The sequence below is a fragment of the Pipistrellus hanaki genome, assembly GCF_964339955.1.
Source record: "Pipistrellus hanaki genome assembly, chromosome: 11".
NCBI lineage: Eukaryota > Metazoa > Chordata > Mammalia > Chiroptera > Vespertilionidae > Pipistrellus > Pipistrellus hanaki.
Genome location: NC_140513.1, coordinates 5,775,976 through 5,803,954, shown reverse-complemented (window position 1 = coordinate 5,803,954; position 27,979 = coordinate 5,775,976). Strand labels below are relative to the sequence as shown.

At 51.6% G+C, this 27,979-nt stretch overlaps 1 protein-coding gene across 3 annotated transcripts in view; it reads left to right on the top strand.

Moving 5' to 3' along the window:
* MVB12B (multivesicular body subunit 12B) overlaps positions 1 to 27,979 on the top strand; it is a 119,550-nt gene that overhangs the window by 6,653 nt on the left and 84,918 nt on the right. For 2 of the 3 annotated variants that reach the window (XM_084898567.1, XM_084898568.1), the window contains exon 2: positions 7,848 to 7,970. The exons of the other annotated variant lie outside the window; for it this stretch is intronic. In XM_084898567.1, the coding sequence (XP_084754693.1) occupies positions 7,848 to 7,970 (123 nt within the window). The remainder of the gene's footprint in view (positions 1 to 7,847; positions 7,971 to 27,979) is intronic. 3 annotated transcript variants of the gene reach the window in all.

The following is a 27,979-nucleotide window of genomic DNA, read 5'->3' as shown; positions in this document are numbered from 1 at the left end:
GTCACCTTTGCTTGGACCTGAGAAAGAGCAGGGGCGTGCAGACCGTTTGTTTATTTGTTGGTTGGTTTAAACACTCCGTGGGCTTGTTCTGGAGCCCATCTGCTGCTCAGAGTTCCCCCAGCCGTCGGCGTTCGCTCACACTGCTGGTGGTGCCACGCCTTCTGCCCGTGGTCCCTTCCCCTCGCCCCACGCACGCTCCCTCTCGCACCCCACGCATGCCCTTCCCTCCGTCTCCCTGGCACGCCGGGCGGAAGCCCGTGTCCCCTCATTTGCAGTCCCTTTCTGTCTGCCGCTGTGTCCCCCTGGCTCAGTGGCATTGTCCAGGCTTGGCCCCGGACCAGTTAAATCAGAGCCCGGGGGCCGGGGTGGGCAGCTGTAGTTCTTACAGATGCCTTAGGCCAGTGGTCGGCAAACTCATTCGTCCACAGAGCCAATACCAACAGGACAACGATTGACATTTCTTTTGAGAGCCACATTTTTTAAACTTAAACTTCTTCTAAGGCCACTTCTTCAAAATAGACTCGCCCAGGCTGTGGTATTTTGTGGAAGAGCCACACTCAAGGGGCCAAAGAGCTGCATGTGGCTCTCGAGCCGAGGTTTGCCGACCACACAGCCTTAGGTGAGTCTGCTGAGCAGGCAGCCTGGAGCCCGCCGGCCGCTGCAGGCCCTGGTCCAGCGGCGGGAGCTGAAGCTGCGGAGGCTGCAGGCTCCCTCCCTGCCTGTGGCCGCCCCTGCCGTGGCGCTGTGCTCCTGCGTGGCTGTGAGACATGGCTGCTGGTGAGAGGCTGGGCGGAACTGCATCCACCCACCTTCCTTCCATCTCTCCATCCATAGCCACTGTCAGTGCCCGCTGTGAGCCAGGCCCGGTGAACACAGCACTCCGAGCACCTTCATTCTTCTAGGAAAGCGAGCTGTAACCTGAGGGACGTGCATCGTGTGTGCACACGTGTCATGCACCACGGTTCTCAGGGACAGCAGCTGTCCGGCGGGGCCGCTGGGGACGTTTGGGGCAGACTGGAAGGTGCCCCCCGGATGTGGAAGGGTGGGGTGGAGTGTCCCAGGGAAGGAATGAGGTGGCCTGTGTGGCAGAGGGAGAGGCAGGCTCTCATCCTGAGGCTGTTCCTCATGGTGATTGCCTTCCGGTTCTCTCCACTCCTTCGTCCACTCGTTCAGCCCGTCATCAAACAGCTCGTGAGCACCTGCTGTCGTCAGAGTGTGCCCTGTGGGCCGCTGCGTGAGCATCACTGGGCTTGTCAGAAACGCGGCTTCTCGGGCTCCCCCCTGAACATGCTGAGTCAGAGCCTGGGAGGGGGTTCCGGACTTTTTTTTTTTTTTTAATATATTTTATTGATTTTTTACAGAGAGGAAGAGAGAGGGATAGAGAGTTAAAAACATCAATGAGAGAGAAACATCGATCAGCCGCCTCTTACACAACCCCTACTGGGGATGTGCCCGCAACAAGGTACATGCCCTTGACCAGAATCGAACCTGGGACCCCTCAGTCCACAGGCTGATGCTCTATCCACCAAACCGGCCCGAACTCTGTTTTAACAAACTCTCCGGGTGACTGTTTGGGAACTCCTGCTCCGGAGTGCTGGACTTTCCGTCTTCGTCGGTGCATCCCTCCCTCAGTGCTCAGCGCCAGGCGCCCCCGGAATGTCCGTGGGCTGCTTTGCACGGGCCCTGTTGGGGCCTGGGAGTGTGGGAGCCACTCCGGGGGAGGAGGGCAGGGCCGCCGAGTCTGAGGCCTCCTGGGATGGGCGGTTGACAGACACTAGACACACACCTGGTTTCGGGAGGCATCTTGGAAGTCATCAGCGGACAGGTAGGATGATTGATTAAATGCCCACACGTATGAAAAGAAACTCAGCATCCATGTGGCAGTCAGAGGGGGTGGGGTGGTGATGGGCGTGCCTGCGACCTGAAGCCCTGTGTTCTGATGGTTCTGGCCCGGGGGCCCGTGTGCCCGGTGCTGAGATGGCATGGGCGTTCCTTTCTCTGCGGACACAGTAGCCTTTAGGGCAAGGGGGTGGCTCATGTCACTGGACATGAGAGAGCGTTGCTCTGGGGCCTCCTGGGATCGTTCCCTTTGTGGGGCATCTGCCTTCTGTTGGGGGCATCTTCCTTCGACTTCTCCAGGGGACAGTGGCACCAGGACCTGAAGGGGGCGGGCAGGGACGACCCTCACCGGCAGTAACGGTGGGCAGGCCGGAGCAGGGCTCCAGTGTTCTGAAGAATGCCGCTCCCCCACCGGCACCAGGATCCCCGTTTTGCAGCGTCAGGCTCGGCAGGGGCAGGACTCGGGCCTGTGGAACCTGATCTGGGTTTATTTCTGGAGAGTGAATTCCGGGACCTAGCATTGCACTGTGCTGGGCTGGCCTGCCTCACGTGGCTTATAGGAAATCTGTTTGGTAATCAAGTGGTTAATATAAAGTGAATCCTAGGTCAGATGGCGTGGACGTGTTTATGCACCAGATTCTCCCACTAGAAGCAGCAGGCCTTTACTGGGGAAAGGGCAGTGCCTGCCATTGTTAGGGCCTGTGGTGGAGAATTCTTTGATCTAGGGATGCTTAGGGAAATGTTTGCTTTCGTTTCCCAGTATCTTAGCAGCCCTCCCAGTATCTTAGCAGCCCTCCCCGTATCTTAGCAGCCCTCCCAGTGGTCTCAGCAGCCCTCCCCGCAGTGTGTGGCTGTTGTCGCCAGACCACACTCAGCAGCCCTCGTCAGAGTGACTCGGCCTCGGGCTGGTCTCCGGATAAGCGGTCCGGACCAAAGTGCAGGCGGCACCAGGATGCCGTCCTGAGTCCGCAGTGACACCCACCAGCCTGTGCACTGGCTCCCAGTAGCAGGCTGGCCACTCGCCTGGGTGCTGCATGGACCCTGGCCGCAGCTCCCGGTCTCCCGAGGAGGTAGGTCTCTGCCCGTGGCTGCCAGGGAGCGGCCCTGGGTGTGTGTGGAGGTGGGCATCGGTGAAGACTGGGCGGGGTGTGTCCTCCTGCTCCCTGCTTAAGCTTGACAGCAGAAAGGTCCCCGTTACCATGGGGTGACCGAGGGGCATGGATTCCTGCAGACACCCACTGCCACAGAGGCAAAGCGGATGGTCTCTCGGCAGTGAGAGCCTGCTCCTGGGCACTCGGGCTGTTTCCCACAGTGAGTAAAGGATGGATACACCGCCCTCCCTAGCCCTGCACGCTGGTAGCTGTGGGCAGACACTTTATGTCTTTTGTGCCCTTGACTTTGGATTTCAAATAAGCTGATAGCAGTTTCGTCCTTCTGTGGGGACTTAATTAACCCACTGTTTTGGTCATTTCAATTACAGTAGTCCAATTTAACCAGCCCCCCTCTCCCCGCCTCGCCCTCTCCAATAGTTAGACATTACTCTCCTCCAAAGTTGTGTGCCAGGCACGCCTTAGCCCTTGCGGGCAGAGCCGGCTGGCGCTGCTTCTGAGCCGCAGGGAAGCCCAGCCGGGGTTCCTGCCGCTCCGCCTTTGAAGGCATTCTCCCTGCCCCCCCGCAGCTGTTGGCCCCCATCTTTAAGCCCTCAGCCCGCACCCACCCCGCTGCCAAAGGGGCCTCTGTGGAGAGAGGTCTGAGCTCTGTTCGCTGGGTTTTGATTTCAGTGCAGGAGTTGATAAAATGAGATAAACCCCGGGCTCACGGGGCCGGGGAAATTAAACAGAGATGATATCAAAGTTCCCCTGAGTTTTCAGCTGCGATACAGTAGCTTGGTTTTCTCCCAGCCCACGGCCGGAGGCAGGCCTTTGATTCTGAAACAATGTTCAGCATCAGTTAAGCCCAGCACCGCTGACTTCCAGGGATTAAGCAAACGGTGGTGGTAATTCTTTGATCAGCTACCAGGGAGCCGTGTGCCGCGGGTATGAAGGGCTTTCTAGTTAAAGTTCATTTCTCTGTGAACCTGGATGGCAGCCTGGGCGAGGCGCCGCAGCGCTGGGAGCTGGGGCCGCCCCCGGGCCCTGTTCGCAGCACTGCAGGCAGCAGCAGGAAGCGGTTTTCCCCTTCCGCCCCGTGTTGTCGCATCGTATCCACTCAGCGGGGCCTGGAAAAATCCTCTGGCTTGGAAAACACACCTCACCCTAACGGGACCCCAGCTAGTCCTAGTATGTACATGCAAGGCATGTGCACGCGCGCACACACACACACACACACACACGCACGCACACACGCACTTCCGCCTTGCAGAGAAGTCCTCCTGGGCAGATACAGGAACAGCTGCCCAGAGCCACGCTCTGCAGACCCCCAGACTTGCACATGATCTGGCAGAGGCTGCCTGGCCCTGGAGGTAGAGATTGGGATGGGGATTGGGACCAGCAGACCTGAGGGTTCCATGAGGAGGATGAGCTCCAGTCGGTGTTGCCACCGCACTCTCTCCAGGCCCAGTGTCGCCAGCACCTTCATTCCTTACCCGGCATTTACTGAGAACCCGCTTAGTTTCATGCCGGCTCCATCTTGTGATTCTCAGTAATCTCACTGTCATCTAATAAAATCCTGGGTCAGCTTTTGGCTTTCACTGTACAGACCCTCCTGCGGCCACCACTGGGGTGGTGGACGTTTCTCAAATTGCCCCCTCCCGGCCGTGGTAACAGAGCCCATGTGTGCTGTCGATCGGCCTGCACGCACCATGCATCAACCTATTCCCTCCCGAGCAGCGCTCGGATCTCCCTCATTAGGACTGAATTTACCTCCGTCCCGCACAACCGCGGCCCTAGCTCATTTTTATTGTTGTAAATTATTTATGAGGGAGATGTTGAGTCTTGAAACGGAGGTTCGAGGGAAATTAATCCCATGTTCCTATTATCTTGCTGTACTTTTCTCCCCCTTGCTTCACTGACCGGGCTGTGGCTAGAGAAAGAAGGGCTTTCCGTGTTCACTATAATTAGTGTGGAAACTGGTCCTTCAGTCGGAAAGGGATGGGATGGTTGCGTCCCTCTGCACCGTGTCCTGGGAAGCAGACCTGGCTGGGGAAGGAGGGCCGAGGTCCTGCTAGGCTCTGCTGAGAATGCCAGGCCTCAGTTTGCTCTCCTGTGAAATAGGGACTAGGCAGCCCAGCCACCGCCCAGGTTTGGGGTGGGCATCGGTGGAGAAGCAGCCTGAGAAAGCTTCTTGGGCATTGCAGGGGTGTGAGTGTGTGCACTAAGCGATGAGGGTGCTGGTGAGGAGCTGCGGAGGGCGAAACCGGGAGTGGTGGCAAGCAGGCCCGGAAGTTGGTGTTTTAGAGCAGCATCGCCTCTTGCAAGACAGGCTCCTGCTGGTTTGGAGCACCCTGCACCCCTGGCCCTCCCGGGCAGACGTGCTGGCTCGCCGGCGGCACCCAGGCCTCTTCCCCTCCGGCCTGGCCTGTGCCCGGCTGAGCGCTCCCAGGCCGGCGCCGCCCCTCCCGGCCCCGGGCCCCGAAGACGGAGCGCCAGCTAATAAATGGCCTTTTGTTAGGAAGGTCAATGGAAGTGACGGCGGAGGCGCTGTTAGGAGTAATTTGCAGTCAGAAAATATGTAACGCGGGGCGAGCCGCCGTGAGTGATTGCCGCTGCCATGGCTATCCTGGGCGTTTCTCATTAAAAGCTTCCTCTGCTGCCGCCGCCGCCGCTTCCTCCGCCGCCCAGCTGGCCGCGCGGAGCCATTTGTCTGTGTTTCACAAAGGCCGCCTTCATCCCCAGGGTGAGCAGCCGGGAGGGGAGAGGCGAAGGCGAGCGTGCGGGATGCTCTGCGGCCCGGCCTCCCTCCTGCGGGCCGGGCCGTGCCCACGCGGCCGGGCCCTTTGTCTGCGCAGCGGGGGCGGCCATCTTGGACCGGCTGCCGGGCGCGGTGCATTCTGGGAGCGCATCCTCCGCAGGCAGGTCCCCGCCTGCACCTGCCAGCGCCCAGAGCAGAGCGAGCCATTGTCGTCAGTGCCTCGTGGAGGATATTGGAATCTATCAGCAAAGAAAATATTTCTCTCTTATTCCCATGCTTCCCTCCCCCTCCTCTCTCAGATAGTACTATCTTAATAATAAAAAAAAACTTACCTCGCATGTTCTTTATTAAATTCACAGCGTGATATTTTAGCGCTGGTAGAACTCGTACATTCTGTTAATGAGTTGTTAATGGCAAAGGATTTTGGTCACCAACAGCAGGTACCCATATTTTGCAAACTGCAGCATTGTTGTTGTTGTGTTACCGAGAAGAGGGAATTTTCTAAGTGAAGATACTTCTTGGTCAGTGTTTGCTTTGGATTGTGCTGGTGCGGATATTGAATGACAGACCTTCTCTATTGGGGGCATGTGTGGGCATTCATTCATTCATTCATTCAGTAAATATGTACTGTATACCTACTGTGTGTGGGGAGCTCTAAGCCCTGTGCTTTATGCAGGTAAATCTAACAAATGACATTTTAAAAAGAGAAAATGATGCAGCCTGGTATCCTGGGCCCTGCCCTGAGCTCCCAGAAGCTTCTTTTCAGCAGACTTAAGCATAACTTGGTTTGCTTTCATCATAAACAGACGCTGGGAGTGCAGCGGCTGCCAGGCTAAGAAACACCTTGATTGGAGACTTGGCTGCATTGCATTAAGTCTGCTTCCGGAGCCTTTTGTGGGGTCCTGCGATGCTGATTACGTGGGGGACCTGCATGTAGCATTTGGTTGTTCCTATTTAGGAGGCACACTCGTTTTTAATAGCCTCTGCCTTTTCTGATTCTAGGCTGAGAGCTCAGACTATCCCTCCGGCCTGCCTGGGTAGGCGGGGTGTTCGATTTGTTTAGAAGCTGTAACCAGCCTTGAGGGATCTGGCAGACCTGCAGCCAGTGGAACGTAATTGCTGCAGAAGGAGGTGGAATGTAACTTGCTCTTTTTCGAGGCTTGTCCTTTTAAAAGTACTAAAAGCCATTTACATAAGGTGTTACCTCTTTTATTTGCTTTCTGGTGCACTGCCACTGGAGCTGCCCAGACCCAGTGCTCTCTATATACTGCTTGTCTCCTCTGGTCACATCAAGGGGCAGTCGGCGGCAGAATAATAATTCTGTTTCCCCTCCCTTTTCCCCAAAGCGCCCAGCAAGAATTATGGTCATTGTTGGTGTTTAGCTTTGAGTCAGTGCCCATGCCCTGCAGGAGTAAACACAGAAAAGGGACCTTCCGGTGCCTACCACGTTCCTGGTAATTTATACTGGACGTGTGTATCCCCAACCCCACCAGCCTCATCTGCTCTTCGTTGAGGGCCTACTGTGTGCCAGGGACCTCTCCAGGACCTTCCTTCACGTGACTCTTGGTTCTCACAGCAGCTCTGTGACTGTCAGTGCCAAGGCTCCGTGCTTGCTCACGGCCGCGGCCTGGACTTGACCCCTCCTTTGCCTCCATGCCGGAGACGTTCTCCCAGGTGTGTGTTTGCAAAGCTCTGTCTCCTGCACGGCCCCTCTTGGCGGTGGAAGAGGCTGTGGGGTTGGCAGCCTGCACCTCCATAGGAACTAGTACAAACAAGGGAGAGAAATGCACGATGGGGGTAGACTTAGTCAAGTCTGATTTGTCCTCAGAGAGGCTCCTGGTGTCTGTTCAGAAGTCAGGCAGCTAGATGGGAGATTGGAGAGCGGTTTGCCTTTGGGTGAGTTTAAATTACATTACATAAAGCCCTCATTAAGTGTGTTAGCTCGGTGTTCAGAGCTAACTTGAGACAAGCAGAGGCCAGTGATGCTTCGAATTCTTGCTCTGAGGAAAGAGCCAGGTGGGGCCAGGGCTCCTGCGCGCTCTCAGGAAGTGGCGCTCAGGATGGCGGCCGGAGAGGCCCTCTGTCTGCGTGAGACTTTGCATTGTTCGCGGCGAGCGCTCAGTGTGAATCCTGTGCTTTCTCTTCCTTTTCGGATCCAGGACAAGTCCACCATGCCGGAAGTCAGAGACCTGTCGGAAGCCTTGCCGGAGACGTCCATGGACCCCATCACCGGAGTGGGGGTGGTGGCCTCCCGGAACCGGGCCCCGACGGGCTACGACGTAGTAAGTCCGGATCCCGCTTCCTCCCTTCTGTTCGCGGATTCGCAGATCTCCCCTCCTGTGCGCCGGGCCCTCTGAGCCTGTGTGTGAGACGTGTTTCTTCCCTCCAGGACACTCAGCAGGGCGGGCACAGCACCGGGGGAGGCGGGGCGTGTCCTGGATTGGGGGTCAGGGGCCTGCGCCTGGCCGGCCGCCCCTGGCCCAGGCCCCGGCCTCTGGGATGCTCATCCTCACCTCTGTAAGACCCGTGGGTTGGCTTCATTGATTTCCAGTCACTTCTCGCTGTGACGTTTCATGAAAAGGATCCAAGTGTCTGAAAGGCCCTTGGTGATTGTCATAGGGTGTCCCCCACGTGTACATGTCACATACAATCGCACAGCTCGTTCCCGCTTCCAGCAGTTTCCTTCCAGCAGCTCATGTAGCTCACGGCTGCGCGGGGAGGGCCGGTGGTGCATCTCCGCTTTGCTGGCGAGGAGACCGAGCTCCGGGAGTGAAGGGACAGAGCCCCCTCCTTGGGGGTGGCAGGTCAGCGCTCTGACTGACACACCACCACCGCTCAGCGGCCCTTCTTGCCGTGCTTTTCCGCAGATGTCGGTGGTGGGGCAGTAGCACTGATGGCTGGAACTGGTTCTTTTGTTGTTTCCATAAATAAACTCCGATTGGGGTGGAGCTTTAAGACATGCGGAGGAACATCAGAGGGTTTAGTAAACAGTGACCCTGGTCCTGGGTTCTGAGATTCCCAAGTGGTCTTACTTCCCTCTTGTTGTTTACAACAGCGTTTTATTTTTATTTTTTTATTTTTAAAATATGTTTTATTGATTTTTTTTTTTACAGAGAGGAAGGGAGAGGGAGAGAGAGTTAGAAACACAGATGAGAGAGAAACATCGATCAGCTGCCTCCTGCACACCCCTTACTGGGCATGTGTCTGCAACCAAGGTACATGCCCTTGACCGGAATTGAACCTGGGACCCTTCAGTCTGCAGGCCAACGCTCTAGCCACTGAGCCACACCGGTCAGGGCGCCAGCGTTTTGTGCTTGTTCGTTGAGAGGGTGCACCAAGACTACACAGAGGAGGCCTCCGTAGCCAGCACGGGAAGCCTGCCGAGGTGATCAGATGAGTGTCTGGCTCCCGGGGGTGGGATCCCAGGCCTGGCCCGGCAGGAGCCCCGGGGCAGGGTCCCAGCCTCGGCGTGATGGGCGTGTGGGGCGGGATCACCACATCCCTGTGCTGGGAGGCTGTCCTGTGATCACAGGAAGTTTCACAGCATCCTTGGCCTCTACCTGTAGATGCCAATGGCACCAGCCCCCAAACAGGACAACCAAAAGTGTGTCCAGAAACTGCCAGCTGCCCCAGGCTGAGGGGTGGGCGGGATCCGCGCGCTGAGGACGGTGCCGGGTGTGGGGGGTCAGCCGCCCCGGGCCCCTTGGGAGGGGAGGAGCCTGTTAACATGCTCCGGGTTCCCCTCCCGCTGTTTGAAAGCTTATACACATTTTAAACGTGGAAGGACGAGGGAATCCTTTTGGACAGAGATTTGAGTCTTCCTGCGGCCGGACTTCAAAGCGCCTGCCGTGGAGTGGGATCACTGGGTGTGGCTCTGTGCCAGGAGCTCTGTGGGAGCTATTAACCTGCTCCCGGTGTGAGAAGCCAGTGTCCTCTGAGGAGTTAGATACAAAGCAGCACCGTGCGTGGGGCAGGCCTGGCTCTGGGGGGACCGGTGCTGGGGTGCCCTCCCGGGGGCTCCTGCTGGGGTCACCCCCGGTGCGGGCCCATCTTCCTGCTCTGCTCTTGTCGGTCTGTGTCCCTCCCGTCCGCTGGAGCCTTCGGGGTCGGCACGGACGCTTGCTGGAGGCAGCGCTGGCCTCTGGCCGTCTGGCTCTCTGGCTTCTCGGCGGGTCTGACGGGAGCAGCATCCATCCCTGTCATTTTCTCCCAAATCCGAGCTGGGGCGGGTGTCAGAGGAGTGGAATTGATAAGCGGGTCTCATGGCTGCACCGGCGTCGCCGCGGAAGGTGAGCGGCACGGGCTCCGGGCGGCCCGGCAATTACCGGCCTCCGCGCCGGCCGAGGCGAGCTCTCCGAAGCCCTCTCCGGAGCCGATCGGGTCGCTGTGCTGACCTCGGGCTCTGCTAGACCCACAGCTGCTCCCCAGAGGCCTGGCCCCGAGCTCAAGGGCAGTGGGGGGAGCTGCTTTCATCTGGAGTTTGGAGTGAAGTCAACATCCGGACCGGATGGCAGGAGTTTGCCGGTGGCTGGGCCTCGGAGAGGGTGGTGGCGAGACCTCGCCCTGTCCCGTCGCCGGGAGCGTTCTTTCCCGTGCAGTCACATTGGGCACCAGATGGGTGCTGAGCTGGGGGCACAGCCACTTTCACATGGGCACAGGCCCCAATGCCGCTCCAAGTAAAAGATGCCCAGTGTTTGCTTATGAACATTTAATGTTATAACTCTTAGGCAGGGGCTGAGGGTTATTTGCTAAACTTCTTCATTTATTGTCCTGATTCCTGCATCCCTCTCTGAAATAGCCCTCCCACCCTCTCATCCCCCCCCACCCCCCCCCACACACACACGGCCTGGCTCTCTGTCTCGGAGAGGCTGGTGATGGTACTCCTGCCCGCAGAGGGCGGGTGGGTCCTGTCCTTGTGACGCCCCGTACCTGAGTCATGGCTCTCGTAGGTGCCGGTGTTTGCCGAGGGTGAACATGCCGTTTTTTCATACGTGGATGCTTTAAAGTTGGCTGAAGGGTGGGTGAAAGGAGACTGCAGGTGGAGGTGGCTGTGAACTTGGTGGCAGGCTCAGGAGCAAGATTGGAGTGGACTGAGGGGCCCGGTAGAAGTGGGAAGTGACGAGGAAGGCCGAGGAGGATAGAGGGAAGTGGTCCCTGGAGGATGACATGGGCTCACCGGTCCTTTTTTCTTTGTTTAAAGGTGGGGAGTGTTAGCACACATAGTTGCTGATGGGAAGGAACCAGCAGCGTGTGTGTGGCGGGGGGAGGGGGGGAGATAGGGAGAGGAGCGGGGGGTGACAGTGCAGGACAGAGCTGCTTGCTGGCAGGCAGAGCTGCAGAGGGCAGAGGACTGGCATCCTGAGCTGCAGAGGGAAGCCGGGAAGTCATGTTTTCCAGCTCTTCTTCCTACGGCTGCGTGCCGGGAAGCCAGCTGTGGTCGTGACCTCTGACCTCCGAGGGGGCCTCCAGGGCTGGGGCTGCGTGTGGGCCAGTCGCCCAGAAGTCCCCACTTTCATTCCGTCCTTCCTGCTCTCTCGCCCCCTCCATCTCCCTGTCTCTCAGCACTCCTGTTTACTTCTGAAACTAATTGGACCACAAAACATTTCTTAAAAGCTGTGGGCCTTATAATTTACATATGCCGCAGATGTTTTGGGCAGTTTCTAAATAATTGGAAGGTTCAGTTGCTTGAACGGTCAAATGTGAGGGCTTTGGGGTACCAAGAGAGATCAGCTCCCTTCTTCTTCTTCTTCTTTTTTAAAATATATTTTATTGATTTTTTACTGAGAGGAAGAGAGAGGGATATAAACATCGATGAGAGAGAAACATCGATCAGCTGCCTCTTGCCACCCCACCACACACACACACTGGGGATGTGCCTGCAACCAAGGTACATGCCCTTGACTGGAATCGAACCTGGGACCTTTCAGTCTGCAGGCCGACGCTCTATCCACTGAGCCAAACCGGTTTCGGCATCAGCTCCCTTCTTGACCAGTGGCCGTGTCTGGGGGACACGGGGAGGGAGATCTTTACAATCCTAAACCTGCAAGTAAGGTCCTACATTTTACTCACCAACGTAGAAAAAGAAAAGAAAAACCTTGTAACTGCTGATGCAAGTTCCAGCAGGCTGGTGTTTTCATATAGTCTCAGGGTGTGCTAAAGGTCTCACGAACGCGTGTGGAGATGGCAGGGACCCCTAATTAGAAACTCAGGGTGGATGGCGAGTGGAGAACGTGGCCATAACCGCACTTCCCGTCCGGTCGCAGCTGTCACTGTCTCTGCAGAAAGCCGCTGCTGGGGAGGAGGGGCGAGCAGAGCCGGAAGCCCCCCTCTTCCTCCTCGCGGCCGAGGACATCGGCCCAAACCTCCGGGGCCGTCCTCCGGAGCCTGCCTCCGAGAAGCAGAAGCAGAAGCCAGGGCAGCAGCCTTTCCTGCCGCCTTGTCCCCTCCCCACGCGGCTCTGCCGCCAGGCCTGCTCCCGCCTCACACGCTGGTTTAGTCTCAGAGCCAGGGCTTGTGTGGGTAAAAGGCACCCGGTGTTCCTCCCTTTCGTTTTGTTAGAAGACACAGTGAAGTGAGATTTCCTGGGGACACAGAAAGCGGTTTCATGACCAGCCCTGAGGCCTTTGTGTGACCGGCATTGTCCTGGCCGGTCTGCTGTGCCCCGCCCGCAGAGCCCGGCCTCGGGGCGCAGCGAGCCAGAGGATGAGTCGATCAGAAATAGTGCTGGGCAGCCAGCTGGCTCAGTGGTTGAGCTTTGACCCATGAACCAGGAGGTCACGGTTCAATTCCCGGTCGGGGCACAGGCCCGGGTTGCAGGCTCCATCCCCAGGAGGGGGTGTGCAGGAGGCGGCCGATCGATGAGGTTTCTCTCTTACGGGTGTTTCTATCTATCCCTCTCCCTCTCTCTAAAAATCAGTAAAAACATTTAAAGAAAGAGTGCCTTAAACTGCCTCCTCCTGTCCTTTTCTCCCCTACCAACTAGGAACTTTGGTTTGACCCAGAGATCGGAATGATGACTTACCCCATGGTGGGGAGGACCCCGGGGAACAGTCCGGTGTTCTGGTACTTCCTTCGGTCCGCCGGAACTTCCTGTCCATTCTTCAGAAAAGCTTCGAACAATGAAACCTCTGTTGGTTGGATTCATGGAAAATCGAGGGGCCTGCTTTAATTTTCCTCTCATTGTTTTCGGTTAAATGTTCTATTTTGAGGTTAGAATCCGCATGGAGTCTTGGGAAGCATGCAGAGATCTTGTTTACCCTTTTCTCCGTTTGCCCCCATGTAACAACTTCAAACTGCATTGCGATCTCCCAACCTGGTTACTGGTACACACATGATCAAGATCCAGGACATGTCTGCTTATAAATGTACGGGGACTTCTCTCTATTCGGGTTTGGTGAGGCCCACAGGTCGAGAGACAATGCCACTGACAAGATAGTCAGTTCTCATGGACCCAAAGGCAGGGAGAGGCAGGCCAGGGGCTGAGGACCGTCCAGTGTGAGTGGCTTCAGTGGCTTCGGCTGTGGAGTGGCCTCTGGTGGTCAGAGCCTGGCCTGGGGCTGTTCAGGCAGCGGGAGTGTCCCAGCCCGAAGGAGCCTGATAGAAGAGGCGGGGTGGAGATTGGGGCGCAGGACTAGTTGGTTTCTGTTCAAAAGCGCTCAACCAGGTCTACTGGTTGTAGGAATTAGCTAACCTCCTTTATAACCACTCATTTGTTCCCCAGTTTTGTCATTTCAGAAATGTTTTAGAAATGCAATCACACAGCACGTAACCTTTGGAAATGCCCTCCTCACAACCCCCTTCAAAAGCAGCATGATTCTCAGGAGATTTATCCGGAGAACCTGCTGCATGCACCAAGCCTTTGTTCCTTCTTATTGCGGACAGTGTCCGTCGGTGAACCCGCACCATGATTGTTTAACCCTTTACCCACGGAACGACATCTTGCTTCATTTGTAGTTATCATGAGTAAAACTGCGACCAATACCCATGAACCAGTGGGTTTTATGTTAGCCTACATTTTCATTCCTCTGGGATAAGTGGCCAGAGTACAATTGCTGTTCCTATGGTAGTTGCATATTTAGTGCTTTTTTTAAAATTTATTTTTATTTTTTTAATGTAAATGCCCAACTACTTCCCTTTGTGGCTGTCACATTTTACCTTTCCACCAGAAATGTGCCAATGATCCCGTTTCTCCCCATCCTTTCCAGCACTTGTCATTGTCAGTATTTTTTGTGTTAGCCATTCCGATAGATGTGTAGTGATAACTCGTTTGGTTTTAATGTGTATTGCTCCAGGGGCTAATGATGTTCAACATCTTCTCAGGTGCTTAGTTGCCTTCTCTGTGTCCTCAGTAAAATGCCACTTCATGGCTTCCTCACCTTCTAACTGAATGGTCTGTGTGTGTGTGTTTTACTGTTGAGCTTTAAGGGGCCTTTGTTTGTTTAGGTATGAGTGTTGGGTTGATTATGTGATTTGCAAATATTTTCTTCGGGTGTGCTTGTCTTTTGATCTCAACAGGGTCCTTCACAGAGCAAGAATGTAACATTTTCATGACGTCTAATTTGTCACTTTTTAAATTTGTCAATCGTGTCTTTGGTGTCAAATCTAAGAACTGTTAGTCTAGCCCTAGACCCTGAAGATTTCCCCTGTTTGTTTTTGTTTTTTTCTGTAAGTTTGATAGTTTTACATTTACTGTTTAGTGTAAGTCCGGTGCATTTTGACTTCGTTTTCTGTAAGGTGTGTGTGAACTTAGGTTACAGGTCTTCTGCCCCCATCCCCTGCCCTATAGAGGAACACACTCAGGCCATTAATTGAAAAGGCAGTCTTTCCTTCTGAATTGCTTTTCAAACATTAAAAAAAAATCAATTGGTCATATTTGGGGGGCTCTCTGTTCAGTTCCATTCGATGCGGCCAGCCTCTGCCAGTGCCACACATATCGATTGTCGCAGCTCCACAGTGAGTCTTGGCATTGGGTAGAACGATGCCTCTCACTTTATTCTTCCTAAAAACAATGTTACAGCTGCTCAGGTTTCCTTGTGTTGCTCCATATACATGTTAGAATAATCTTGCCTACATCAATGCTGGGGGTTAGATGGTAAATATTTAAAAGGGGGTTCAGACCCAATTCCAACCTGGGTCTAAGTAAGCGGTAAGTTCAACAGTTCTGACACTGTCTACCTGCAGACAGCACCAGACTCCCGGGCTACGGCTCAGTCCCATAGAACCACCCTTGCCTCGCTTCACATGCCAACTGCAAGTCCACATGGTCCCCTGTGCTTCTGCCAGATCAGCTGTGGACCAGAAGTTCAACGACCCCCTTCTCGGGTTTGATTAATTTCCAGAACTCAGAGAAAGCTTTTCTCAGCTAGATCACCGGTTTCTTATAAAAGGGTACAACTCAGGAGCACCCAATGGAAGACATGCATAGGACAGGTATGTGGAAGGGACACTGAGCTTCCGTCTTCTCTCCCAGCATGCAACTTTCCCCAAATCCCACAGGTCATGACCCTGGGAGCTCCGGACTCCATCCGGACTCCATCCTTTTGGGGTTTCATGAGGCTTCATTTCGCAGGCATTGCTGATTAAATTACTGACCATTGGTGATTGGTCTAAACACCAGTCCTCTTCTCTTCCCGGAAATCAAGGAAAGGGTTGTACTAGAAGTTCCAAATGTATGTGTAGAATTATTTGTAGAACAATTATTATTGTTATCTTGGTGTCTGCAGAGTCTATAATATTCTCTGATTCTGATATTGATCATTTGTATATTCTCTTTTTTCTTTGTCAGTCTTAGAAGTTTGCCAATTTTATTAATGTTTTCAAAACAACCAGCTCTTTGTTTCATTGCTTTTTACCCTACTTTTCTGTTTTCAATTTCATTGATTTCTGTTTTTATGCTTATTATTTACTTGCTTCTGCTTGTTTTGGGTTTATTTTGCTCTTTTTCTAGGTTCTTAAGGTAGGAACTTAGATATTGAGTTGAGACTTTTCCTCATTTCTAATGTATACGTTTAGTGCTATTAATTTCCCTCTCAGCTCTACTTTAGCTATGTCCCACAAGTTTTCATATATTTTATCTTCATTTTCATTCTGTTCAATGTATTTTTTATTTTTCTTTAGAATTCTTCCTTGACCTATGGGTTATTTAGAATTGTGTTGTTTAGTTTCTAAGCAGTTAAGAGATTTTCCAATTATCTACCTAGTTTGATTTCATTGTGTTTGGAGAACACACTCTTGTATGATTTCAATTTTTAAAAATTTGTTGAGGTTTGTTTTATAGCCTATGAAATGGTCTGTTCTATCATATGTTCCATGGTCACTTGAAAAGACTGTGTGCTCTGCTGTTACTGAGTGGAATTTTTTATAAAGATAGATTAGTTCCTCTTGGTTGATAGTATTGTGTTCTTCTTTTCCTTGCTGCTTTTCTGTCTAGTTATTCTATCAGTTTTGGAGAGAGTGGTGGAGTTCCCAACTGTAATGTTGGAATTATTCTTTGTTCCTTTCATTTCATCAGTTTTTGCTTCACATGTTTTTCAGCAATGTTGTCTGATGCATGCACATTTAGGATTGGTATCTCTTTTTTGAGTGTTGACCATTTTATCATCATATGATGTCTCTGTCTTATAATTATCTTATCTCCAAAGTATATTTTATCTAATATATCTTTTTTCATACTTTTTCTTCCAATCTGCTCATACCATTATATTGGAAATAAGTTTCTTTTAGACAACATATAGTTAGACCATGTTTTTAAATCCACTTCTCTGCAAATTGCTGTATTTAATTGGTGCATTTGGATCATTTATATTTAACAATTATTGATATGTTTGGGCTTAAACCTGCCATTTTATTTTATTTTTTCTGTTTATTCTATGTTTTTATGTTTTTTATTGCTTGTTTCTGTATTCTTTTTCCAGCCTTCTTTTGGATTACTTGAAAGTTTGTTAGAATTTTGTTTTGGCTTATTGTAATGTTTCTGAGCTTATTTTGTTGTATAGTATTTGTATAGGTAGTACATTATGTGTGTTAGTGTGTGTGTGTGTGTGTGTGTATCTGGTAACTTCATTTTACTAGTTCAAGTGAAGTATAGAACCTTACTCTCTTATATGTCCCTTTATGCTCCATTATTTATAATATAATTGACTTAAATATTTCCATACCAGACAGTGTTACATTTGCTTCTACCTCAAACATAATTTAGAAAATTCAAAAGGAGAAGTCTATTTACCCATGTTTTTATATACTATGTGGTTTTTTTTTTTTTCTTTTTTCTTCCTGATGTTTCAGAGTTTCTTTTTAAAAGAAAAAATCATTTCTTTTCTGATTAGAGAACTTCTTTAGCAATTCTTCTAGAGTATGTCTGCTGGCGGAAAATTCTTAGTTTTCCTTTATCTGAGAATGTCTTTATTTCCTGTTCATTTCTGAAGGATATTTCACTGAATATAGGACTCTGGGTTGACAGTTCTTTTAGCACTTGAAAAATGATGTGTTATTTCCTTCTGGCCACTGTGATTTCTAATGAGAAATCTGCCATCATTCGAATTGTTGTTCCCCTATAAGTAAAGTGTTGTTCCATTCTCAACTCTTCAAACATTTTTCTTTGTCCTAATTTTTCAGGAGTTTGATTATGATGTGTCCTGGTGTGGATTTACTTGGATTTATCATGTTTAGAGTCTGCTTACCTTCTTGACTCAGGAGAGTTATGCCTGCTGTTAAATTTAGGAAGTTTTTAGCCATTATTCCTTCAGGTACTTTTTCAGCCTCACCCCATTCCCACTCTTCTGGAACTCTGATGAAAGGGGTGTTAGATCTTTTGTGAGAGTCCACAATTCCCCGAGGCTCTGTTCATTTTTTGTTCAGTCTATTTTCTCTCTGTTGTTCACATTAGGTCATTTCTATTCTATCTCCCAGTTCACTGATTCTTTCTCTCTCTCTTCTGTTCTGTGGCCGAGTCCATCCATTAAGTTTATTTCAGTTATTGTGTTTTTCAGTTCTAAAATTTCAATTTGGTTCTTCTTTATATTTCCTATTTATTCCCTGAGACTTTCTGTTTCTTTGCTGAGATTCTCTACTTTCCATTTGTTTCAAGCATGTTCATAATTGTTCAGCAAAGCATTTTCTTGATGGCTGCTTTACAGTTTTTTTGGCCCATATAATTCAAACATCTCTGTCATCCTGATTTGGGCTCTGTAGATCGTCTTTTTAGATTCAGTTTGAGATCGTTCTGTTTCTTGGTGCTTTTCTTTGGCTAAAACCTGGAAATGTTGGGTATGTATTATGAGACTCTGGAAAGCAATACAATAATTAATAAATAATAATAATATAGTTGTCTACTCACAACTGTAATCCTACTTGTACTTAGCTGGCTCCTCTGACACTGCTCTGGCAGGAGAAGGAGGACGCCCATCTCTTTCCTGCCGGGTAGGAGCCGTTCAGTCTCCTCCCTTGGCTTCTGTTGACACTCCAGGAGATGGGCTCCTTGTTACTGCTGGGAGGTGGTGGAGGTTTAACTCCCCCGGAGCCTCCACTTATACCCCCTGGTGGGAGTGCCTCCTTACAGCCCCCTGGTGGCCCCCACTGACATCACAGGGGCGAAAGCCCGGACTTCCCACCAGGTTTCTCCAGCATCGCTCCCCTGGGGGCGAGGAGGCCTCATTGCTGCCTGTGGGGACGAGAGTCCTGGCCCGCCAGTGGGCCCGCCCTGAGCCCATCTCGTCAGATGTTGGGGTGCCTGTTAAAGCAGGTGAGGGTGGAGGTCTAGCCCCCTCCTCTGGCTTTACTGGCATGGCGGGGGCGGGGGGGGGGCACAGTGGTTTCGGTGCTGTTTGGCTGGAGTTGATCTGTCATTGGTAATTGATCTGTTACAGAGAAGGCAGGCTTTGGTTAGGGCTTTTGTGGTCTGTGTCTGTTGCTGCTCCAGGTCTGGGATACGTGGGGCACAAAGAAACCACAGGACTCACCACGTTGTTTTTCCATGGGTCCCGAGGTCCCTGGCTGTCTGCCTTCTTCTCTCACCCTTTAGAGGCCACTTGCGTTACTTTCACCGAACGCCCAGGATTTTTTATTTTTGTATTTAGTGGGAGGAATAGGAACAGGTGTATCTTATTTCATATTCCTGGAAGGCGAAGTCCTGGCTTGCTCTAGTTTTATGTTAATTTGGGGTTAACCAGAGAACCTGTTTCTTTCTAACCCTGTCAGAAACCGTTCCTGAGCATCGACATTCAGCCTCACGTACACAGGCAAGAGAGCTGCCACTGCATGGCTATGAAACACTTGTCAGTTTTTCCTTCACCTCTACAAGATTCAGAATGCCTTAGGCCACCGTTGTCGGTTTCTGTGGTCCGCACTGAGACTGCTTCATGAGGGATGGTGCCTGTGGGGAGGGGACATGGAGCTGGAGCTGAGAACTGCGGGAGGAGAGCTGTGTTACTGAGAGATGGAGTCACTGACGGGGACAGACCTCCCTTACTTGAGACCGCCACGTGAGGGGGTGAGGCCAGAGGAAGAACCGGCTGGTCCTGTAGTGGTCACACATTCAGGGCAGCTAGCAACCAGTTCTATTCATTAGTCAGTTACGTGTGAAGTGACGTTTTGTTTTATTAACAGCTTAACAGTTTGGTCTATATCTTTCCAATCCTTTTTCTATGATTTTGCAAATACCTTTCCATACACACACACACACACACACACACACACACACATACACATATACATATGTACATACATACGTGCACAGGGTGGGGCAAAAGTACTTTTACAGTTGTTGACATGGAAAATAACACAATAATTAACAAATAATAATAATATAAGAATACACTGTTTTGTGTACTCACAGCTGTAAACCTACTTTTGCCCCACCGTGTGTGTGTGTGTGTGTGTGTGTGTGCACGCGCGCACATGTGTAGTAAGCAGGAGAGGGAGAGGCTGCAGTTTAGTGATGAAAAACAGAGACTCTTGGAGCCCTCGTACCTCGGTTCACATCTGGCTCCTCCGCTTATGAGCTGTGTGACCTGGTCAAAGCGCTTTCTCTCTCAGCGCTTCCGTTTTCTTGCTTTAAAGTGGGGATGATTGCCGGGACCGGTTTGGCTCAATGGATAGAGCGTTGGCTTGGGGACTGAAGGGTCCCGGGTTTGATTCTGGTCAAGGGCATGTACCTTGGTTGCGGGCTTATCCCCAGTAGGGGGTGTGCAAGAGGCAGCTGATCGATGACTCTCTCTCATCGGTGTTTCTAACTCTCTATCTCTCTCCCTTCTTCTCTGTACAGAAATCAATAAAATATATTTTAAAAAATAAAATAAAGTGGGGATGATCCACAGAACTCTCCTCAGATCGAGGTGAGGATTTAAGGAGCTGATGTTCGTAAAGTGCTGAAAACAGTAACTTGCATTACCTTGAGCCATGCACCTATTGTTAATATTATTATTAATTCTGGAGGCCCGGTGCACTGATTCGTGCACATTGAGAGTAAATTCATTAGAAGGTGGCCAGTGGGTGGAACTGGACGAGGTGGGCTGGACATGTCCTGGAGCCAGCCTCCCATAGTCCCTCCCAGGCCGGCTGCACCTGGGGTGGCACTGGGGCTGGAGGGAGCGGGATCCCAACAGCAGGAGGGGTCCCTCGGCCTGGGCTGCAGGGATCAGCCGAAACCGGCGGTCCAGCATCCCCCGAGGGGTCCCAGGGTGTGAAAGGGCACTCAGCAAGGTTGCTGTTACTCAGCAGCTCCTGTGTTGAGTGTCTGCCCCCTGGAGGTCAGTGCATATCATAGCTACTGGCCCGTCGGCAGGTCGGCCAGTCTGCCAGTCGCTTATGCTTTTGTGTAATATATGTAGGTTACTATTATTAGTACATGTGTTTTACATAATATTCCTTCTTTCTTTGTTTCTTTAACAATTATGTAGGGAATCTTTTCATAACAGCATCATTCTTTTTAATGGCTGTTTTTCTACTGTAACTCATTAGTCACTGCTGATCCTTTTACCCATCAGCACACTCTCAGAGGATTATCACAGCACTGCTTTTCAAAGACCAAAGAAAAATTTTTAACTGAATTAGCAGGCAGTGACTAACAAGTTACAGTAGAAAAATAGCCGTTAAAAGGAATGTCCTCTTATTCATTCCTGATCATGATCTTTGATGTTATCTCTCTTTTTTCCTCCCCAGGCTGCCTGGACTTGTATCAACTTATTGATCTTCTCAAAGAACCAGTGTTTAGTTTTATTTTCTTTATCATTTTTATGTATTTTCTTTTATTTCATTTTTTCTGCTTACATTGGGTGGTTTAATATTCTAGTTTTTTAAGGGAAAGTTTTGATTATTGATTTGCAGTCTGTCTTCCTTTCTAATGTAAGCATTTTAATGCTATGAATTTCCCTCTAAACTCTGCATTAGCTGTATCCCTGAATGTTGTTATTTTGTATTTAAATTTAATTCCATTCACAATACTGTTTAATTTCCCTTTTGATTTTTCTTTGACCTATGGGTTATTTAGATGTGGGTTGTCTTGCTTTCATAAATTTGGGGATTTTCTATATATTTTTTTTTTCTTTTACTGACATCTTATGTAATTCCATGTCATCAGAGAGAAAACTCAGTTTTATGGCTTAGAAAAGGAGTTTTCTGTGAAAGTCCAGATAGTAAATATTTTAAGCTTTGTGGGCCACATGGGGACTCTATTGCATATTGATTTTTTTTTAATTCTTAAAAATATAAAAACCATTTGCAATTCATAGGCTGTGCACAAAGAGGCTACAACCTATAGTTGATCTGTAGTTTATGGACTCCAGCCTGGACTGTGATCTGTGTTGGTAAATGTTCCATGTACACCTGAAAAAAATGGACTTTTCTGCTGTTGTTGCAGTTGGAAATTTTCTGGGCATTATCAACAGAGTTCTCCTTCGCCTCTTTTTTTTTTTTTTTTTTCCCCAAGGCTCTAATTACATGTATATTAGACCAATGAATATTTTCCCACAACTCAAGAATCTAGAAAAACATATGTAAATAATAAGATAGAGTGAGAAATCAGAAGTAAAAGGAGGGGTAATTGGTAATTGAGAATTGATCCTTTGTAAAAAGCACAATAGATAAACTTTTTGGCAAATATGATAGCAAAAGGAAATATAGGCAGAATTTAGATTGAGAAAAGGGAAGTGAGAGCATAGGAGGTGTGAAAATTATAAGGACTATGATGAATAGCTCCTATGTGTAACCTTATGTGACTAAAATGGAAAATCCTGATGAGTTAGATCACATGTGTCAAACACAAGGCCCGTGGGCCAAATCCAGCCCGCCAGGCCTTGCAGTGTGGCCCGCACCGCGCTGTCATCACTGCACTCCGCTGTCAGTTTATGACATTGTCAGTTTATGACTGTTCAGTAAACCATTCGGCCCGAGATTTAGGCTGGATTTTAGATTTTGGCCCCTTCTCTGATTGAGTTCGACACCCCTGAGTTAGATCATTGCTACAGCTACTTAAGAAGAAGAAATCCAATAACAAACCTGTATCAAAGGAAGAAATTGAAAAAGTCATTAGAGAATTATTTCCAACAAAAGTGCTAGGCCTAAATTGTTTTAAGGTAGCATCCCTAACATTGTCAAGGAACTGGTAATTCCCACATTCTGCAAACTATATAAAAGCTTTGAAAAAGAATGTGAAGCTTCTGAACTAGTCTACAGGAAAGCTTATTTAAAAAATTTTTTTTTCTTCTGTCTAGCAGCCTCGTTGACTCTTATTGTTCTGAATTCCAACCTACCACGCACCCCCACCTGATTCCTGGGCTGTTTCCTGACCCTTTGATCACGGTGTAAGCTGCCGCGTTGGAAGGTTATGTGATAGGAAATTGTGTGATTGCAGACTCCGCTGTGTTTGTGGAGAGGACCGGGCGAGAGGGCAGGGGGGTGAGGAGACTGAGCCAACATCCACACCTCTGTCCTCCCTGTCCTCCCTCATGGCCGCGAACTGCCCCACCGGCTCCCTGACTCCGCCCGGCCTCGCCCTTCCTGCAGGAGGGCCTGTGGGAACTAAAAACCGCTGCTCACCTGCTGAGAATGGTCTCCAGCTTCTGCTTTCAGATCGAAGGCAGAGTCACTGTTTTATTTATTTCTGAGTGTCCAGCAGCCAGCACTCAGAAGGCTATCAAACGGATGGGCTTCTGGGACTTAAGACTTACTTTGATGTGCCCTGGCCTGCCTTCTCGCCCCTCGGTCCCCGGAACTCTGCCCGTGTCTCAGCTGTGCTGGCCCCACGCCCGCCCCGGCCCGGTGCCTGCACCCGGCCTCTCCCTGAGGAAGGACGACGGGGCGCTTTGTGGGTTTTTATATATATATTATACTTTACTGTCTTTTTGCAGAGAGGAAGGGAGAGGGACAGAGAGCTAGAAACATCGATGAGAGAGAATCATCCATCAGCTGCCTCTTGCACACCCCATACCGGGGATGTGCCCGCAACCAAGGTACATGCCCTTGATCGGAATCGAACCTGGGACCCTTCAGTCCTCAGGCTGATGCTCTATCCACTGAGCCACACCGGTTTCGGCGCACTTTGTGTTTTGATGGTGGGCTTCCTCTCCTCTGCTGTGGCTCCTACTGCCTTTTAACCCCCGCTTCGGGCCGGTGTGTATCTCTGCATGGACAGGTGTCTTCCATGGAGCTGCCCTCACACCCAGCTGGGCCGGGGGCACACACACACCGGCATGCAGAGAAGGCCTACCGCCTCGGTTAGCTGGCCCCTTTCTCCTCTGCCTCTCTGTGTCTGGGATATTGGATGCCAACATCCAGCTAAGTTATGTTTGTGTTAAACATGAATTGAAATGCAATTACAACTGGCAGTGTGGTTTGAGAGCTGAGTAATAGAGGAAAGAAGAAGGGTGACTTAGTCACAAGTGCCAGTTCATCTCCTTTGCTTTCTTGCTCCTGTCACTGAGCGTGACTCATGAGCTCACCGGTTCCACTCGTCTCCTCCTAATCCCATCACATTAACTCTTCCTGCCCCCCTCGCCTTGCCGGGTCTCTTTCTGGTGACACCTTTGTTAACGACGCCAGAAGCCCGAGCCCCGCCTTGCAGTCTGAGCTGTTCCCTCTGATCCAGCAGGAACCTGTACCAGCACTCCATGGGGGGAGCGTGGGCAGGGGTGGGGCCGGCAGAGTGGGGGAGGGGTGTGGGGGAGGAAGAGGGGGAGGTGTGTGGGGGAGGCAGAGGGGGAGGCTGGGTGCAGACCCGTGTCCTTCCTCAAAGCCTAGGGAGCCAGGAAGCATCACTGGATTTTCTGCTAATCCCAGGACCTCCAGTTTTCACTATTTTCTCAGCCGTCTCCTGCTAGGGCCCTCGCTAAGGGGAAAATGGTGCCATTTGTCAAAGGTGGTGCCTTCTCACCTTAGACTAAGGTGACCAGATCGTCCAGGTGTTGGCGGGACAGTCCTGATTTCTAACGATTTTTCCCCGCATCCCGCGGCGTTTTAAAAAAGTGCCGATTTTTGGAAAGAATCTTTCCAATGTTTCCAATCTTTCCAAAAATCGGGACTTCTTTAAAACGCCGCGGGACGCGGGAAAAATCGTTAGAAATCAGGACTGTCCCGCCAACACCTGGACGATCGGTCACCTTACCTTAGACCCATGTCGTTTTCACAGGCTTATTGAACTGCACTCAGAAATTACGGCTTATCTTTGGGCCTGCCTTGAGGTCTGGAATTTGGTTTCATAGAAAAACCCCCTTGTTCCTAAGACGGCACTGAGGTGTGCTGAGTCTCCGTGGGGGACTCCGGTCTGTGCCGTCCTTGGTGCGCCCTCTCCAGCCCCCACCCCCGTGCTCACGGCGTGTCCTTCCCAAAGCCCACGCCCCTGGTGCAGAGGAGCTTTCCTTCGAGTCCGGAGATGACGGAGCGGACGAGGGACACCTGCTTTCACCAGCAGGTCCCGTGCTGGGCACTGGGAGTCGTGAGTCGGAGGGGATCCCTGTCTGCCCGTAACTTACAGACCCGCCGACAGGGAGGAAACGAGACGAATCCCCCAGGTCAGGTCTCAGGGCCACTTCCTCCTCCTCCTTTCTTGCTTGTTAATCCTCCCTGTGTAAATCCATTCATCCTGTCCTCGTGCTCTGCCCTTCCCACACACCTCTGCGGCTGTCCCCGGTCCACTGCCACCATCCTGCCACCTCCCCACCTCCCAGCCCGTCTCTGTCAGGAAGCCCTGCCTGCCCAGCAGGGCTCCTGCCTCCATCTCTTTGCCATTCTTTTCACTCACCCCGCAGTTCCTGTCTAACTCAGTAGTTTTTTCCCAATACTTGGCCTCATCTCAGCTTTGAATGCTATTGACCAATGTCTTCCTTCCTTAATAGATTCATTTTCTGAATTCAGAACTAACACATGCTCTTTGTAGACAATTTGGAAGACACAGAAAAGTACAAGATAGAGAATAAGACCAATCAGAGGGAAAATGCTAATAACATTTTGACAGAGACGCGCGTTCATTGCTTTTGCTGAAAAGTTTTGGACATTTTCAGCGGAAGCTCGGGCCCCGTTGAGCTCTCCATTCAGGATACAAAGCGATACGATGCAAACGAGATCAGAACCAAAAAGACACCTGCCGTTCTTCACCGCGGCACCAGCTGAGCTGAGCGGCTCTTTCCCCTTTAAGGTTTTCAGAAGCACCGTGGGCGCCCCTCCTGGAGGACCCCAAGGATGGCTGCTCGCCCTGCCTCCTGCCGTGCCCACCCTGCTCTGGTTGAGAGCTGGCGTGGCTCCGTGGTTGGCCACGGCCCCGGGCCACGTGTTCCCACGGTGCAGGCTCTAACGCATCAGGCCCTTTGAACTCCCTTCTTCCTGGCAGCGTGAGCCAGCCTTTCCTCTGGAATGTCTGCAGTTCCTGGCCCCGTTTGCCGTCTGTCTGCCGTCTGCCAGGCACAGCTTTGCATCGTGGGTGGGCTCTGCTAACCCGGGCGTGAGCAGGTGGAGGAACCTGCGGGTGGGCCGTGCTGTCTTTCGGGAGCTCCTCTTGGGCAGAGCGCTGGGTCCCGCGGGGAGGACCCTCTGACGGCGCTGAGGCCGGCCGCACGGGCCTGTCCCGATTTTTTTTAGACGCTGCGGGACGCGGGACAAATTGTTAAAAATCGGGACTGCCCCGCCAAAAGCGAGACGTCTGGTCACCTTACTCTAGAAGTGTTTCTCAGGCAGATCTGTTTCTCACCGCATCAGATGAAGGCTTTCAAACTGTTGATTTTTCTATCATAAAAGTTACGTAGAGTCAAAGGCATGAACTTGCAGTTGTAGGATAATTAGGCCACGGGGATGTCTGAGGCCCGTGGTTCCCGGGGTGTTTGCGGGGCCCATGGTTCCTGGGGTGTTTGCGGGGCCCGTGGTTCCCGGGGTGTTTGCGGGGCCCGTGGTTCCCGGGGTGTTTGTGGGGCCCGTGGTTCCCGGGGTGTTTGTGGGGCCCGTGGTTCCCGGGGTGTTTGTGGGGCCCGTGGTTCCCGGGGTGCGGGGCCTGTCCCTTCTCTGCAAGTGCTGGCGGTGGTTTTCTGATCCCATACTGGGTGGGATTCTGTCCTTTGGCTTTGAGGCAGGACTTTTCCGTTCACTGTGGTGGACCGATTGGGACCAGCCCGCCCCCCCTCCTGCCTGTCCCCCCTTGGTGGGTTGGAGGGCATCACACATCTGTGCTTCATTGAGATGAGTTGTGGCCTCAGGGCAAGCCCTGGCCGGTGGTTGGTTTGTCCGTTTATAATGCTTCTCAGATTGGTCAGGGTGGAGAAGGGGCGCTGAGGACGGGCCGGCCTGTCGCCCTCACTCTGCCCGCCAGGCCTCTCCATCCTGTCCAGGTGTCTTCTCACCCAGGAAAGGGAAGTCCTGCCAGAGGCGAGAAGAGGGAAGTGTCATTTCCAGACCGCGGGGACGGTGGCCGTGGTGTGGTGCACACCCACTCCTGGTGGGATCTCCCCACACACACCAGAGCCTCGGGCCCCTCTGCCCCGTGGGAGGGGGGACAGCTTTCTGCCGTCCGGGTACCGGCTGTGGCTCCTCAGACTCCCAGGGTCCTGCAGACTTGTTTAAACGTGTTAACAAGAATGCCTTCGTTACAGAGAAACCAAAGAGGTGTCAGGTGGCATGGCGTTTCTTTGTTCCCACACATTTTTTATTTTCACATTTTAGTGGTTCCGAAATTGGGATGCACCTAGCAATATAGATTTGTACATTGTGATATGCTGCTATTTCTTATTTTTCTAAAGGGTGTTTCTTTAAATCTCTAAATGATTCCCAGATGACTCCATCCTAGAATTTAGGAAATACAGGGAAAGTGGAGCTTGAGAAACAAAAAACCTTTCAAAACATGGATCCAAGGAAGGAAACACACCGAAGGGGTCTTCAGTAGCGCGAGTTGGGGCCACTGCATTAAACCTCAGGTTTTCCAAGAAATTCAATGTGTGTCGTCACTGGAAAGTGCTGACGGGTCTGATCCCGAATCCGCATCTTCCTTCCCGTGGGGACCACATCGCAGGAGCCGCGGCTCCTACCTCATCCCCGCACCTCTCTCCCAGGTTCCAGCCAAACACGTTTGCATATTTAGCAGAAGTCCCTTCTCCGCCTTCGTAGCATTTTAATTCACCATCGTTGGGTTTGAAAAAGGCATTTCTTGTGCCTGTTGCCCGTGGGCTTTCCTGGGGCAGCCTCCGGGAATAGCGGGGGCTCCGGGCCTCCCGGCTGGTGCTGGGGCTGTGACTGCGGCCGCCGGTGTGGTGTGCGTGAGCCGCTCCTGCGTGGGGCTGACGGCAGGTTCTGTGTAAAGAAGGCAGTGCTTCCGGCAGTTTGTCAGCATGGCTGGGAGGTTGTCAGATCCAGGACCGCATCCCGAGGCTGCCCCTCTCAGGGACAAACAGGGAGACACCGAGTGTACCCCGACAGGGATGCTGCTCCCCGAGCCTTCTGGTGTCCCCCACGGTGCCAGCCAAGGTGCTGGAGGTCGATGGATCCTCTGAGAGATGCTGGTCAGACTGGCGTGTCAGGAGAATTCACCGGGAGCACCTGGAGGTCCCTGTCCTCCTCCAGCCCCTCCCCTTCCTCCCTTCTCCTCACAAGCCCTTCCCCCTGGAGCCCTCACTCCAGCCCCTGCCGCAGCCCGCGCACCGGTCCTGTGGGCCCAGAGCACGGCTGGCTTCATCCTTTTTTAAAAATATATATATTTTATTGATTTTTCACAGAGAGGAAAGAAGAGGGATAGAGAGCTAGAAACATCAATGAGAGAGATACATCGACCAGCTGCCTCCTGCACACCCCCTACTGGCCATGTGCCTGCAACCAATGTACATGC